General features: G+C 43.3%; 1 protein-coding gene across 1 annotated transcript; it reads left to right on the plus strand.

Moving 5' to 3' along the window:
* The first annotated feature begins 8,773 nt into the window (after window positions 1-8,773).
* Window positions 8,774-14,101, plus strand: LOC136947849 (uncharacterized). Its single transcript, XM_067242067.1, has 9 exons — window positions 8,774-8,874; window positions 9,197-10,669; window positions 10,769-10,891; window positions 10,977-11,105; window positions 11,186-11,378; window positions 11,540-11,664; window positions 11,743-11,933; window positions 12,136-12,269; window positions 12,363-14,101. Exons 1-9 carry the CDS (start codon window positions 8,797-8,799, stop codon window positions 12,593-12,595), a joined length of 2,679 nt encoding a protein of 892 aa, XP_067098168.1. The 5' UTR covers window positions 8,774-8,796; the 3' UTR covers window positions 12,596-14,101.
* The last annotated feature ends 539 nt before the right edge of the window (window positions 14,102-14,640 follow it).

The following is a 14,640-nucleotide window of genomic DNA, read 5'->3' on the forward strand; positions in this document are numbered from 1 at the left end:
CATCCCTTAGGGGTTCAGTTAATTGTGTTTATTTTTGGCCCTTGAAATGAACCGCCTCAAAGAACACGAACAGCCCAAGTTGGGATCCAAAAAACAATCACGAAATCCATCCTCTGTGCTACAAGGATGCAATAAACATCCCGCAAGAAAACAAGAACCGACGCAGCGAGCTCTCGTAGGCCTATCCTATGAAGGCGCGATGATAAACCTGAAAAAGTTCAGTACGCACTCCAACATTGTTGGTATGTATGTCGATGAGATTGAGAATATTGCTGTAATAATGAATGGAATAGTCATCTTCAATTACCGAATTACAGATATAGGAGAAAGCATACACCAGTACTACGTCACAGAATTTCAGAAAGAGAAGGATGAGTGTATTCAAGCTGCCACAGAGGAGGCCTGGACCAAGGTAAACTCACATTATACAGTATGTGTTCCAAACATGTTGGTTGTTTGATACTTTCCAATTTACAGGTGTATACATTATCTTAACGGGAACAGTACCCAGTCAGAATGTATTGCGTTTAATGAGATGTAAAACATGTTCAGGCAGATCTGGAGATAGAGAAAATGGTGTTACAGACAATTAAATTTGCCAGGAAGGAGAGAGAGGTCTTGAAAAAGAGAGCTGAAAATGCATGTGCTTATATACAGGTAGGTTGAGACTCAAAATTACAATCTGCAAGATATGCAAATGAAAATAACTAATTTAGTGTCCACAAGAGGATCATGTTTTAATAAAAACTAGTCTATACTGTGGTTTCCATCGGTTTCCTGGGGGGGGGGGGATATGCTTAGGATGATCAACTGTTTCTTAGTTTTAGTATAGATCATAAAACAAATGTTTTTCTTCATCTTTCAACTGTGCATGATGATATAACCATAATCATGCAGGTGACTTTGGCTGAATATGACATGAAAGTAAAGAGAAAGGTCATGTCTGACATTGAGAAATTGCGCAAGCGTAATGAGGAAAGGTATTCTCAGGAGATCCGTGTGGCAGTTGAGAAGATTGCCCATCGAAAAGCTAGCAGTGAAGTTCTGGCTAAAAGAAAGGACAAAAATTTAAACACACAAACTGCCACAATCCTTGAGAGGTCAGTGGTCACACAAGGTTAATCAGTCTGTTTTCAAATCACGTTCTGGTGCTCATGGGCCTTTTAACTGTCCATGATCACTCTCTTTTGATTATTCTCAAGGGACTTTATGCTACAACCACAGCATGCCAAGACTGTTGCCAACCAAAAGAAGGATGAAATTCTGGAAAAGGTGAAAGCAGTGATGGCATCCTGCATAGCTGGCAACATTGAAAAAACACAAAAGGAGGAGCAGAAAATTGCTCAGCAGAACTTAAATATGGTGGAAAAGAAATACAAGGCAGAGCTGACGGCTCTAAAGGAGAGGACACGAGAGCTGGAGGCCGTTGTGGACAAGACTGCTCGAGATCTGCAAACTGCCATCGCAGATAAGCAGGTTTATGTGGATGACCTGGAGGAAACCAGAGCAGCATTTCTGAATTTCATCAATCTTCAATTTAAAGACTTAAGGCCTGATCAAGCTGACTTCATACTCCCACCAAAGAAAACTGACAGGAAGTGAGTGAAGACTTGGAACTCTGCCTAGCAGGCAAATAAATTAATCCATGTAATTGCATTAAATGTAGCTTTTTCTATATATATCGCTTTAACAAAATCTACAAGTATCATAAGCAACCGTGGACATATTTAGTCCCAGATTGTTTACTATCAGTGTCCAAGTTTTACTGTTGTATCATACACCATGAAAGGGTTTTCGTTTCAACATATTGGCATTATATGGAGAGAAAAATCTAAACCCAGAACCAGTATAAAAAAAAGTGTACTTTTTATTACTCAAGGGAAGAAGGCCTTAAACTTCATAGAAATTCTGCATTATGTTATGGACAGTAGTAAATAATTTCAAGCCACTTCTTAAACAGGTAGGCGTTCACCCATGTCTGTCACGTCCTTTCCCCGCCCTCTTCGATATTATAAATGAGGTCTCCGCGAATGGTTGAATGGATCTGCTCAGCCGTGTGATGCTCTTCGGAATGGATACAACATGGCGGAAAGATGTGATCGGCTGTCCCACGTCTCGTTTTTTAACCGCACCAAACTAAAGACATGTTCTGGGGCTAGATTTTGTTTGGCAACGCGAGAGGATTGTTTCCAAATTGCTTGTTGTATTTCGACGGAAAAAGGGGAGCTCGACAGTTGAGATCCCAGGATGAGCCGCAACGCAACAGGTAAGACAAGTGCAGCGCATGTTAGAAATTAAACTCTTTTTTTAGTGTTGTAAATTCTGTCTCGTGCTGCCTAATTAGTTTCTCTGCATATGCAGCGTGAACAATAACAATTCATCTCACAACTTGCAACCATTCATGTGCAACATAGGTTTGTTCTAGTGACTAGAGGTGCAGAAGGAAATTGAGGAATTTAATGTTTGGACCGGTTCCTCCAGTAGATGGGGGAGGGAAACTTGAAATAGTTCTCACATTTCAAGCATGTTTTTAATGTAAATAGTGGTTTCCCACAAAATCCTTTCAGAATTCCAAGGGTCCTCCCCTTCCTTACCGTTGCCTGGTGATCATGTGCTGAACTCGGGAGCAGTGGTGTACCCTGGTAAAACTACCACAATTCAATTTGAATTCAGAATCACAAAAGTGCCACTTTACCACGACATGGTCAGTCAAGTCTATTTTCTGCTTTTGACAGGTGCCTTTGACCAACATGGATGTCCTTTAGTTATATTCCCAGTGGATGCTCATGGCAAATTATCATCAGAAATAACCAAAGAAGAAGTGGTTGACTTCATAAACTACTTTCTTTGTTTGCACAAGTATGTAATGGTAAACAGCAACAACAAAAAAAGAATTACACCGTTAAACTTGACGTCTAGCCCTCCTAATTGTACCTTGTCATTGATAGTAAAAAACAGGAGAAGGAAAGCTTGATTGCGCTCGTGGCTGATTTAAGACAAGCCTCTCCGACCACTGCAAGGTTTATCGCTGATACACTGCGTCTACTTGAGGTAACTATTCTCTGATGAAGAGTTTGACAGTTAGAATTTCAGTTAATCCCTTTAGTAGAAAGGTCTATCATATTGTTTATTTTGTGAGAATGTGAGAACAATTCAGCTGTTTAAAATTCTGAAATGTATTACTCAGTTGCTTAGCAATAGAATAAGAGTTTAGTTACAAGAAATAGAAAAGAATTCAAACATGTTATTTTTGCTCAACCCCATGATTGTTCTTCATGCCAGGACTAATGTTATTATGTAACTTGATTTGACCAAGTCCTCATGTCTGGGGTGGGTCATCTGGCCACAATGCAAAGTGCGTCACTTCCTTGATGGCTTGTCAGACTGGAATTCTTCTTGAGGCCAAAATATGGAGAGGTGGTGGGAGTGAATCACATGCATGCTGGATCAGATGGTCTCGATCACAGAGAAGCTCCAGTGAATCTGAGTTTCTTAGTATTTAGTAGTCCTATTCCTTTACGCATCCATGTACACAACTCGGATTGAAGAATCCAAAGAATCCTTTCATATTGATTTTAGATCATATATATAAAAAATAAACATCACTTGCAGTGATGGTGAATCTGACTTTTATTCTCATTATTACTCACAAATGGAACTCAAGTTAAATAATAATGTTTTTTTTACAAAAAGACTTTTGGGGGTTTTCAGTGGTTAAATTTCTCTCCTCTCTTAGCTGCACAGTAGGACGGTTCAGACTGTCTACATAGTTCAACCAAAAAAGAAGGATGTCCTCAAACTGTTGCTGAAACTGCTGATGCCATCCAAAGGTCATGTGGCTCCATTCAAGGTACAAAAGGGAACCGATTAAAATAGTTGGTTTGAATTGAAACTAAACCCAAATGTAACATTTCGCATGCAGCCCAGAGTATGTAATGATCTTCCTATCAACAGAGAGTTCTGCTAAAGGAAGTCTTCGAACTTTCCAACTACATCGACAGAAGCCAGTTGACTGCATCTTTAGGAGGCTACCTTGTTTACTGTCACCAAAGTTGGGTTACGTTCATTAAGGTATAACAGACATTTTTTACAGACATTAATTCACTGAATTACATTGTCACTGACACTGTCTTTTAGAATGAATGCTTTTAGAACAATGCTTGTCTTTGTATCCAGGAATGCATTTATGCTATGTTACTGTCATCGGTCTTGGGTGTGCACATGCATATTTACGAGTAGTTTGATCTTCTGAGAAGGAGAGTAGTGTTTGCTGCTGGGGGCTTGGCAAGTAGATTAGCAGAGGTCTCATGATAGGGCTGAACACACCAGCTTTGTCCTGCTAGATGGAGACCCCAGAAGTTGATTTTCTGCTCATCTGACGGTTGAAATGCATTAGAACTGCTCTCTCAAACGGTCGGCCTCCTAATCTTGCTCTTGCAAACATTCACTTCAGTTAATTAATCTGTCTGGAAAACGTGTGCAGTGATTGTACTGTCATCGGGAGAGAGACGTTTCATTTGTGATCCATTCATGAGTTTCAGTGACGCGGCCCAAGAGCTATTGTTTGTTACCTTGGTGAAGGCTGCACGAATGCAGAGGGCAATCAGCTGACCTCATTAGCAAATGAAAGGCAGCTCCTCTCGGTAGTTCATCATATTCAGTCGTATGGGCATTCATCCATGTTGATGGTTAATCTGTGTGAACAGCCTTTTTTTGGACGTCGGATGCTAATATGAATGTGCTTTTAAAAAACTGTTGGCAAAGCCTTAGTTTGAAAGGTATACATCTGTTACGTAATTTGTCGGCACAAGTGCAGCCTTTACAGGTTTTTTGTTGTTGTTGTGAATGGTGTAACGATATCATTTGCATTCAACTTTAACTAACTTTCTCATTGGGCTTTTGAAATTGCAGGAGATTGATGCTTTTGTCCAGGAGTTCCTTCTGGTGGTGCAAAGACTCCCTTCCTGTATCTCTACCCTGCAGAGCCTCTGCAGACAGCTTGTGCCCTCTACATACAATGAGCTAACAGATTTCTGTTCCACCAACAAGGCAACGTTTCAGCGTCTGAGAAGGTAGAGGTGGTCTGTCATTAGTTTGATAAAACGTATGCTTTCCTCTTGGACCACGCAGATTACAAGGAAAGATTTCCTTACATTTACATTACATTTTGTCATTTAGCAGACGCTCTTATCCAGAGCGACTTACAGTAAGTACAGGGACATTCCCCTGAGGCAAGTAGGGTGACGTGCCTTGCCCAAGGACACAACGTCTTTTGGCACGGCCGGGAATCGAACTGGCAACCTTCTGATTACTAGCCCGCTTCCCTCACCGCTCAGCCACCTGACTCCCACGATTTCCTTAACTGTGATTTCAGGGAGCTAGGCCTGGATGAGTTGCTGAGGCGTTGTGAGTGTGTCGTGGAGAAACTGCGCTACCCTGAAAATGATCCCTGCTATCAAGCCATGGCTGGGACCGCACTCTTCACACACACCGCCTTTGACATGCTACAGAACTACAGCCGGTACTGAGTGACAAATCCCCAACTCTGAAACGTCCTCTCTAATCCTTTATGCTAGCCTTGAGCACAGCACAAATATTGTCCTGTTTCACAAAAGCTTACTACAACGAGTCTTCCCTGTGCATTCATGTTCTGTTGCTTTCTGTTTTGAAAGGATAACCGCCGCTGTGGAGAAAATCGAGTTGCTGTGGCAACAGGCTTTTTGTAAGGCTCACGTTCAGCTGCGGGTCTTACAACTCTGCCAACAGGCCCAGCAGGTAGGTCACTAGATGTCAGTTTCTTCTGATTCTCATCCAGTCCTTTTTGTATCGTTTCCTTTTGCTAACATTTCTTCACTTTACAGATAACCCAACAAATGAAAAGCCTTCAGGAGGAGAAACTCCAGCCTTACAGAATAGAGATAGCCAAAGACTCCAGAAAAGCAGAGATGTTGACGTCAGCGTTTGAAACCTCCATCTATACCCCTGCAATGGTAGATATTCAGTTTTACATCTTGACTATGAGAAATACAAAGTACAAGCAGTGTTATTGTCTAAAATAGAACCTTCATAGTGGTGTGGTGTCGTTGCCAGGCGCTGGTACGCTGTGCAGAGGATGTGATTCATACGTTAGTCGAGTCATTGCCACCTGGGGGTGCCCAGGGTACTGAGCAGTGGGTGCAGGACCTGGACAGGCTGAAGGAAAACTTGCTCTCCTCTGTAGAGCTCCCCCATCAAACCCTAAGAGCGGTCTCAGACTTCTACCATTACTACAACAAAGTAGGTGTCGTAAGTCATAGATGCCATTGATGGAGCTGGCTTGTTTAAAAGTATGCCATATTTTTGGGGCTCAAATATATCTATCGATTTCACTACAGTCCAGCAGCTGGTACAACATTGTCCTCCGTGAGAACTTTCTCCAAGACCTTCTGCGGGGTGTGAGCACTGATAGTCTTCAGGCACTGCACCATCCTCAGGGTGTAAACGCTGGTGTCCCCTCATGGAGGCAGTCGGTCGGCCAATTTCTGGCGAAGAATCCCTCCCCAGATATGGCTGAGCTGGTTCAGCTGGCGCACCTTGCCAACGTCATCCCAGATGATTCCCTTCAGAGAGTTGGGAAGCAGCTGTCACAACGGTGAATTTTAAACCCTAATTTAATTTTGTGAAGTCATACCAGTAGATAAATTGTTTCTTCTCGTGCTGAAGACTCTTTGGTTTTAACCTGTTCATTGTAAACCTAACCCTTCCAGGTGCATGACCCTTAGAAAACTTCTAACCGCTCCAGGAACTGTACCTATAAATGACCTACAGTTGGCACTGCAGTGGCAGTATGAGTTAAGGACAATTGAAACACCACATGGATTCCACACCGACCCGGCCTTAGACAGGAGGCCTGAGGACCTTAAGAACAGGCAGGGTGGTGCATCTGGCCTCCCAGGGAAACCTAATCCTAAATTGGACCAACAAGCCAAGGAGGCCGTGCACAGCCATGGCTCGTTCTCCAACCTCACCAAGTGGGCACCAGGAAAGATGCCAGCCCACCAGCCACCTCTGGGTAGTGTAGCTCAGGCTAACATGGTCCCTGGGGTGGTTTCTGCTACCGGGAAGCCTCCGTCCCTCAGCTCGTTTGACTCTGGCTTCGACGGAGCAGGAAGCAGTCATCTGGAAGGTGGAGGAGGGAGGGAAGGATGGGATGGGCTGTCCAGGTTAACCAGCACCAGAGACTCCTTCAGGCCCGTCAGCAGGCAGCCGCAGATCCACGAGGAGAACATCTCCAGTGTTTCTGACTCTGAGGATCGGAGGGAGGAGTTTGACTTCGGGTCTGTGGGGAACACCTCCAGGGCTAGCATCCAGATCATCCCCAAGGTGACAGTGGACTCCCTGAACTTTGAGATCAAGGTGAAGCGATCTGCCACCCTCCCCCAGAACCCCTGGTTGAGCCTCCCTACCGAGGACCTGGAGAAATCCTACACCGTCACCATCACGCAGAACCCACCAGCACAGCAGAACCCACCAGCACAGCAGAGAGACCCCAAAAGTCCAGACTCCCTGGAGCGATCGCATCACTCCGACCAATCCAGCAGGTCTCGAGACCAGCCCACGCAGACCGAGATGCCAGAGGGTCGGGCTGAGCCTGATGTGAAGGCGCAGGAGAGCTTCGACGACCAGGGACTGAGCCCCATAAGGAAGCTCCTCTCCAGTACAATCACAGATGCCAGAGAGAGATCCCACTGCTCTACTGAGGGTGTCCCCACTCTCCTCTGGGATTCCTATGATTTCCACAACCAGGACACCTGTGACAGGTAATTTACATTTACATTACATTTATTCATTTAGCAGATGCTTTTATCCAAAGCGACTTCCAAGAGAGTAAAAAAAAAAAAGGTGCATAGGTCACTGATCATAACAACCAAAAACATTGTGGGTAGCCAAAACATGAAGCATACATTGTGAAAAGCAAATAAGTGCCAATGGGAAGAAACATAAGAGCAAGTAGTTAAACAACATGAACCTCAAAAGTGCAAGCGTACCTGTAGGAAAGCAAGCAACAATCATATAATTCACAGCGAGTACAAGTAGTTACTGGCTGAAGTAATGCAGCCAGTTAGCTTAATGCACTGACAGCATTGCTGACTACTTATTTTGATGTTGCCAGTGTGATTTGATTCTCTGTCCTCCCGAGAAATGATTGTATACACTGTGGCCACCTTCCCTGAAGAGTGGAGGCTGTTATAGCTGCAAAGGGAGAACCAACTCCATATTAATGCCTATGGGTTAGAATAGGGTGTCATAAATGCTCCTGTAGGTGTCCAAATACTTTTGTCTGTATAGTGTGTGTGTATATTGTATTGATGTTTTTTGGGATAACCAGCTCTGTGAGAGAAGTCTCCCTGAGAGACTGGGATCTGAAGGAGCAGGATGGTCTGAGGGAGGTTGAGGAGATCCTGGTCCGGGCAGCTGGGATACTGGAGGCAAGTTTACACTTATATTCACCGCTCGAGACGTGACGTTTTAATTTGGGGAAATCTTATCGTCAATTGTCTGTTTATGCCCTTTACTTACAGTTCTTGTTTTATCTTGATATTTCTACGTACTATGTTTATTGTTGTGCACCAACCTTCCAAAGCTAAATCCTTGTATGTGTAAACTTGGCAATAAACCGGATTTTGATTTGTTGCCCTCATACAACAGTGGTTTATGTTACCAAACTGCAACACTTTCTCAACTTGCCAAATTACCATAATAATCACCAGTTTGTTTACTCTACAGGAGGAAGAAAATGTGCTGGCACAGGAGGAGATGTTGGCTGTTCTCATGAAGACCGAAACCCCAAGCAAACAGTGGCCGTTATGGAACAGGGCAGACCAGCTTAGTGTGGTATGTTGTGTTCCTGATTTATACAGTAGACCTTGTACTATTAAGCTGCTGGCTAGCCACAAACAGTGATCCACTATTCTTACATTGCAAATTAGATTCTATGAATTCGATTTGGACTTTCCCTCAATTAAATTCTACACTGCATGACAAACAACCGATTGTTTTTCTCTTGAGGGTTCTATGTCTTTCAATAAAAAGATGCGGCTAAAACATGTTTTAGTGTAGAACTAGTAAGTAATAAATAAACTGATAAACGGTAATGAATGTCAATTTTACTGCTCTGTTTCAGGGAGGGTTAAATCAGTTTTCATCATCTTTGCAGATGTCCTCTCGTGACTTGGTTGAGGCAGGTGTCCTTGGCCTTGAAGATGGGCTCACTGTCGAAGGCACAGAGAGTTTGTCAGAAAGTGCATCATTCGAGGTCACACGTGGACCCGTGGACTCCGATGACTGCCCGACCGAGGCTGGGGGCGTGGCCTCTGGCTGCAGGGAGGTGCTTCTGAAAGAGCTGAGGGAACTACACGTCCTGGACGAGCTCATCATGGAGGAGAACGTCAAGATCCACAAGCTGAGACGGCACGAGGAGGAACGCCTCGACAAGAAGCCTGCGGTGTCCATGGGCCCTCGAAGGACAAGCAAGGAGAGGCAGATGTTCCAGTTGGAACTACAGAGGGAGAAGAAGGAGGTGGAAAGACTGGAGATGAGCCTTGATAACGGGACCACGAGGTGTAAACTCAGAAAGCAGCTAAGCAGAACCAGGAAAGTCGTGAAATGCTCCGTGATGGAGAGGACTTCCAAACTTGAATACCTGGAGGACAGTGCCCTCTGTGAAGAGCTGATCTCAGGCAGAAAGAGGCCGTGCAACACACAGCTCTTGACCAAAATGCCTCCAAACGCCAATGCATCCAACACTGACGCAGTCTCGTTTTCAGAGTCCGTCACTAAACAGCCTGTATTACAAGACTCTGTTTCACCCCTAGATTCTCCTGGCATCTACACCAACTTAAGTATTTATGATTCCCTTGGCCATGTTGCGGTTTCTAGTTTGCAACAACCTGTCCTAGCCTCACGACAGACCACCCCTGATTCTAGGGAGGAAGTTGGAATCCAGCCTCAGGGGTACGACGACGGCAAGCGAGATTCCAGATTCAGGGAAACTGTGGAAAGTCACAAACCAGAGGATTCGTCAAAACCTGAACCAAAACCAGATTATAGTGCTTTTGATCCAGGTGGCAGCTCTGATAACCCACCTGTGCCTAAACCAAGGAGGACACAGCCTCCTGTCCATGATGCCTCAACAGAACCAGTTCACCTGATGGATCAGGGACCTGAACCACCAGGAACCCAAATGCTGGACACTCCCCCAATGCCTAAAGAGCGAAAAACTAAGCCTCCAGCCCCATGCGACGTGCACATTCTCAATGCTGATGTGAACGAGCACACCAATAATAACAATAACAACAAGCCCATCAGAGATCAACAGTTGTTAAAATGCGCAGCCCCTCACAAGCCCAGTTCACATGTCCCTCAAGACGATCCCGTAACATCCACACTCACCCAGGTTTCTTCTCAAGGCTTACAGATACAGACCGACTTGCATGTTTCCCAATACTCTGAAATTGAAGGTGTAGAATTCAGTTTAAAAGTAAGTGAACCACCTCCGGAAGTGTTCCCTGACCCATGTGAACCAGTAGGAGTTGAAGTACCTTGTGCAGATATCCCTGATGGCTTTCAGAGGTGTGGGACTGGCACAGGATCCTTCCAACAGCCATCTATCCATATTGGCACCAGAGAGGTACAACACTTACCTGTAGTTGTTACTAATAAACCTGAACTTTAAACATGAAAACAAATTGAATAGGAATGGTTCAATTTTTTAACCTTTCTCTTGCAGATGATGAATTATAAGACTCCTATCGTGCTGGATACAGGTTCTGGTTTGATGAAAGCTGGCTTTGCTGATCAGGACCTTCCATCTACAATTTTCCCAACAATTATTGGGCTGCCCAAGTATGAGGTAACCTATGTGGTTGATGAGAACTGATGCACACATGCATGCTGTACTTGCATAATCTTCATTTATTTAGATTCTTTGCTTGCAGGAAATAATGAATGGCAACTTTGAACGGGAGACCTACATTGGACATGAGGCTCAACACATGAGAGGAGTTCTGACACTGAAGTACCCCATGAAAAATGGAATAATTAGCAACTGGGATGACATGGAAAAGGTTTGTGAGGTTTAAATGTCAGAAGATGCCGCAGCACTCTGGAATGCGTTTACCTCACTGCTCAAATCGTCTGTTTTCAGATTTGGCACCACACGTTCCAGCAGCTTGGAGTGGAGCCTGATGAGCACCCTGTTCTTCTGACGGAGGCGGCGATGAACCCTCGGGATAACCGTCAGCGGATGGTGGAGCTTATGTTTGAGAGTTTCAATGTTCCTCTCACCTACGTGGCCATGCAGGCGGTGCTCGCGCTCTATGCTGCAGGGAGATCAACAGGTAAAGCACCTGTACTCATATACTAGGTGAACCATCATATTTTTTTTTTTATAAACCATTAAAAGCTTGGATGGGAGGACAAGTGATTCAGGAATAGGATATTCAGTTGTCTGTGTTATGAATGGTAATATTGTCAGTTATGAAGTGAGCTCTTTTCATAGGTGTGGTGTTTGACTCTGGGGATGGAGTGAGTCATAGTGTTCCTGTGTTTGAGGGGTACTGCCTTCCCCATGCTATCCAGCGCTTCACCATGGCAGGATATGATGTCACAATGCATCTCAAAAAGGTATTTAATCGTCAAATTAGCATTTTAAAGTGTGCGATCAGACGTGATTTCAACTTGTGCTTTTTTCCTGTGTCTTAGCTCCTCCAGGAACAAGGGGTGTGCATGCGCACCTCTGCAGAGCTCGAGATAGCACGGGAGATGAAGGAGAAGTGCTGCTGTGTGGCTCAAGACTATGAATCTGAGCTCACGTGCGGGGGGTCTGCTAGCAGAGAGATGCATTACACCATGCCTGATGGCCAGGTCATCAGCCTCAGCACTGAGAGGTTTAGGTAACGGCCTGCACACTCACCCTAATGAGGACCACAATCTGGTACTCTCCCTTGGAATGTCTGACCTCTGATACTACTTTTAAAGGGCAGAAGCCAGTTTCCTCTTTTTAAAAGTAAACGTTTAACTGCCCCTTTGGATAACCACTAGAGGTCAGTTAAAGCTCTGGGAATGTTAATGGCGACATTCTTCGTTCACACACAGGGCACCGGAGATCCTGTTCAAGCCAGAGCTAATTGGACGTGACCATTATGGGATGCATGAAAGCATTTTCAAATCCATCCTTAGCTCTGACCTTGACCTACGGCGAAGTTTCCTGGGAAACATTGTTCTAGCAGGTACGCCAAGTTTGGATAAGTTGGTGCAGAGTTCATGCTGAATCCCATGTCTCGTACATAAGGGTTTATAGGTTTCTCATTTCCTGTGTCCAGGTGGAAATACCTTGCTTGCTGGCTTGCCAGAGAGACTCCAGAAGGAAATCAGAGTCATGGTGCCTTCAGACTTGGGGGAGTGTGTGCGTGTGACCAGCCCTAAGGACAGAGATTTTTCTGTGTGGAGCGGAGGTGCGGTACTGGCCAATTTGCCCTCTTTTGCTTCTGCCTGGATCAGCCAAGAGGAGTATGAGGAATTTGGCCCCCAGATTGTCTTCAGGAAGTGCTTCTGACTGACTCGTATCCAGTGTTTGACTCACGAAGTGTGTGGAATACTTCTCACAAAGTGCAATATTTATGTCTCTGTGCCACATTTGGGATCGAAGCCTTTTAATATTTTTGTTCGTACATGTCTTGTTTGTGCACAACAAATCCTGGAGAATTTCTTAAGTATTTATATTTGCCATTATCTAACTAGTGTTAAAAGCTTACCTGCGATGAGGCTTTTCCTTAGTGCAGTTCTCAGTGAGCTTTAGGTTAGTTTGACGATAATACTCAAATACATTTTGTATTCCCGTTTGTGCCACCGACATCGATTTTGTGGAATGGGCACTTTTGCAGCACCTTTTTGGAAGTAGAACGGCTTTAAATTTGTTTTATTCTTGATCAGTACAAAATAAGTAATTGGCATCTATTTTCCTCATTCTATAGTAACCATTTTAGTTCTGTGGAACTGATGGAAACCCTAACTGTGTATATAGTGCTTCAAATGGAATATATTTGTCCGTCCAATGTACAATTTATATATAAATATGTCCCAGTTATTCGGCTTACATTTAATCATTCTAATATGTAATTGGTGTCCTTGTCTTTTTAAGTGTTAACTTGGTGTAAGGTGTCATTGTTTATACCAAGACTTGATCAGATCAAACCAGTGTGTTCCTAGTATCCCTCTTGATACGATGAATAAGTCCTTTTAGGACTGTACCTTTTTGTGTCAATCCTTGACCTAAATATCAGTGCTAGTAAGGGTTTGTTATACCAGTCAGAAACCACCAGGGCCTGGTAAATGAGGCTGGGTGTATTTATAAATGTTAAGACCTAATGCAGTTGTGGAATGTTTACTGTACATTTCATAATGAGTTTTCAAAGTAAGACTGTAAATCAGTGCACACATGCTGGTTCATGTTTTGATTTCCTTTCTCATAATGTATGGCTTTGAGTTTTGTGCTGCATGCTTTGTGTAGTATTTTTTGATTGTGTTGTACATGCATTATTTTCCTTAAGTTGTGATATTTGACAAGTTACTGTAGTGTTGTGTATTGCTTCATTGAACATGTTTTGTACCTCAGGCCATACACCTTTTAATGACTTTGCTGTCATTTTGTAGTTGCATAATACCAGCCACTCTATCCTAGGTACCTTGAGCATTTTGTTACTGCAGCATTTGGATAATCCCCATCTCTTTATAACCCTGCCCTGTAGTGTGATGCTTGTTTACAGTATTTGTTTAATGCACTGTTTTGCATGCTGTGTGTTTAGAAGTTTGAACTTTTCTTTTTCTTTGCTACTCTAAAGACATGGGGGTTGGAATGTCAGCTGAATCTCAGGTTTCAAAATTCTGCATGCAATCCCTGAGGGAAGTTACAATGGCCTTGTGTAAGGGCCCAAACTAGCAAATGTGCGTTGTTGGCCTTTTGATGATTTTGTAGTGAAGGATTTGAACCAAAAAGAATGCTGTACTGAAGTCTTGACACCTAACCAAGTTATGTCTTTTTTATAATAAATATTTTCTCCGAATTCTACTCTGGCAATGTGTGCGTATTATTTTTATCTTTTTTTCAAAAAGATTTCGAAAGATGGAAGGGAAAAAAAGTTTGGAAAAATATTTTTTCTAAAGGTTGAAAGAATATTTTAGAAAATAAGTTGACAGGTAAAAAAGAAAAAAAAAATGCATCATTGATGACAAATTAGGTACAAAAAAATAGGTTTTCTACCTTATGGTTGAAAGGTACCTTATGGATGAGACAGAGGGAGTTAGCAATGACAACATCAGAGTAGACATTCCTGATCATCCATGGCCATATTATGAGGGAGAAGTTCGAAATTGTCGGTCTCAAAAAGAATTCCTGGCAAATGCAATACTAAAACTGGTAGTAATAATGGCTACTTTTTACTTTAGTATATGTCAGAGCCCACACTTCTTTACTTTAACTTGAGTTAAAAAGTGTAGTCTTTTTAAACATGAGTATCTGTACTTCTACTTGAGTGAAAGATGTGTGTACTTTGCCATCTCTGCCAGTGACTCAAATTTCTACTTACTCATACTGGCTCGTGC

This window comes from Osmerus mordax, chromosome 8, assembly GCF_038355195.1.
Source record: "Osmerus mordax isolate fOsmMor3 chromosome 8, fOsmMor3.pri, whole genome shotgun sequence".
Classification (NCBI taxonomy): Eukaryota; Metazoa; Chordata; class Actinopteri; order Osmeriformes; family Osmeridae; genus Osmerus; species Osmerus mordax.

Bases quoted from the DNA above. Each gene is read 5' to 3' on its own strand.
- LOC136947849 (XM_067242067.1), top strand. From the start codon at position 8,797: ATGTTGGCTGTTCTCATGAAGACCGAAACCCCAAGCAAACAGTGGCCG. The intron at 11,379-11,539 runs GTAAAGCACCTG...CTCTTTTCATAG, and splicing joins TGCTGCAGGGAGATCAACAG to GTGTGGTGTTTGACTCTGGG. The intron at 11,934-12,135 runs GTAACGGCCTGC...GTTCACACACAG, and splicing joins CTCAGCACTGAGAGGTTTAG to GGCACCGGAGATCCTGTTCA.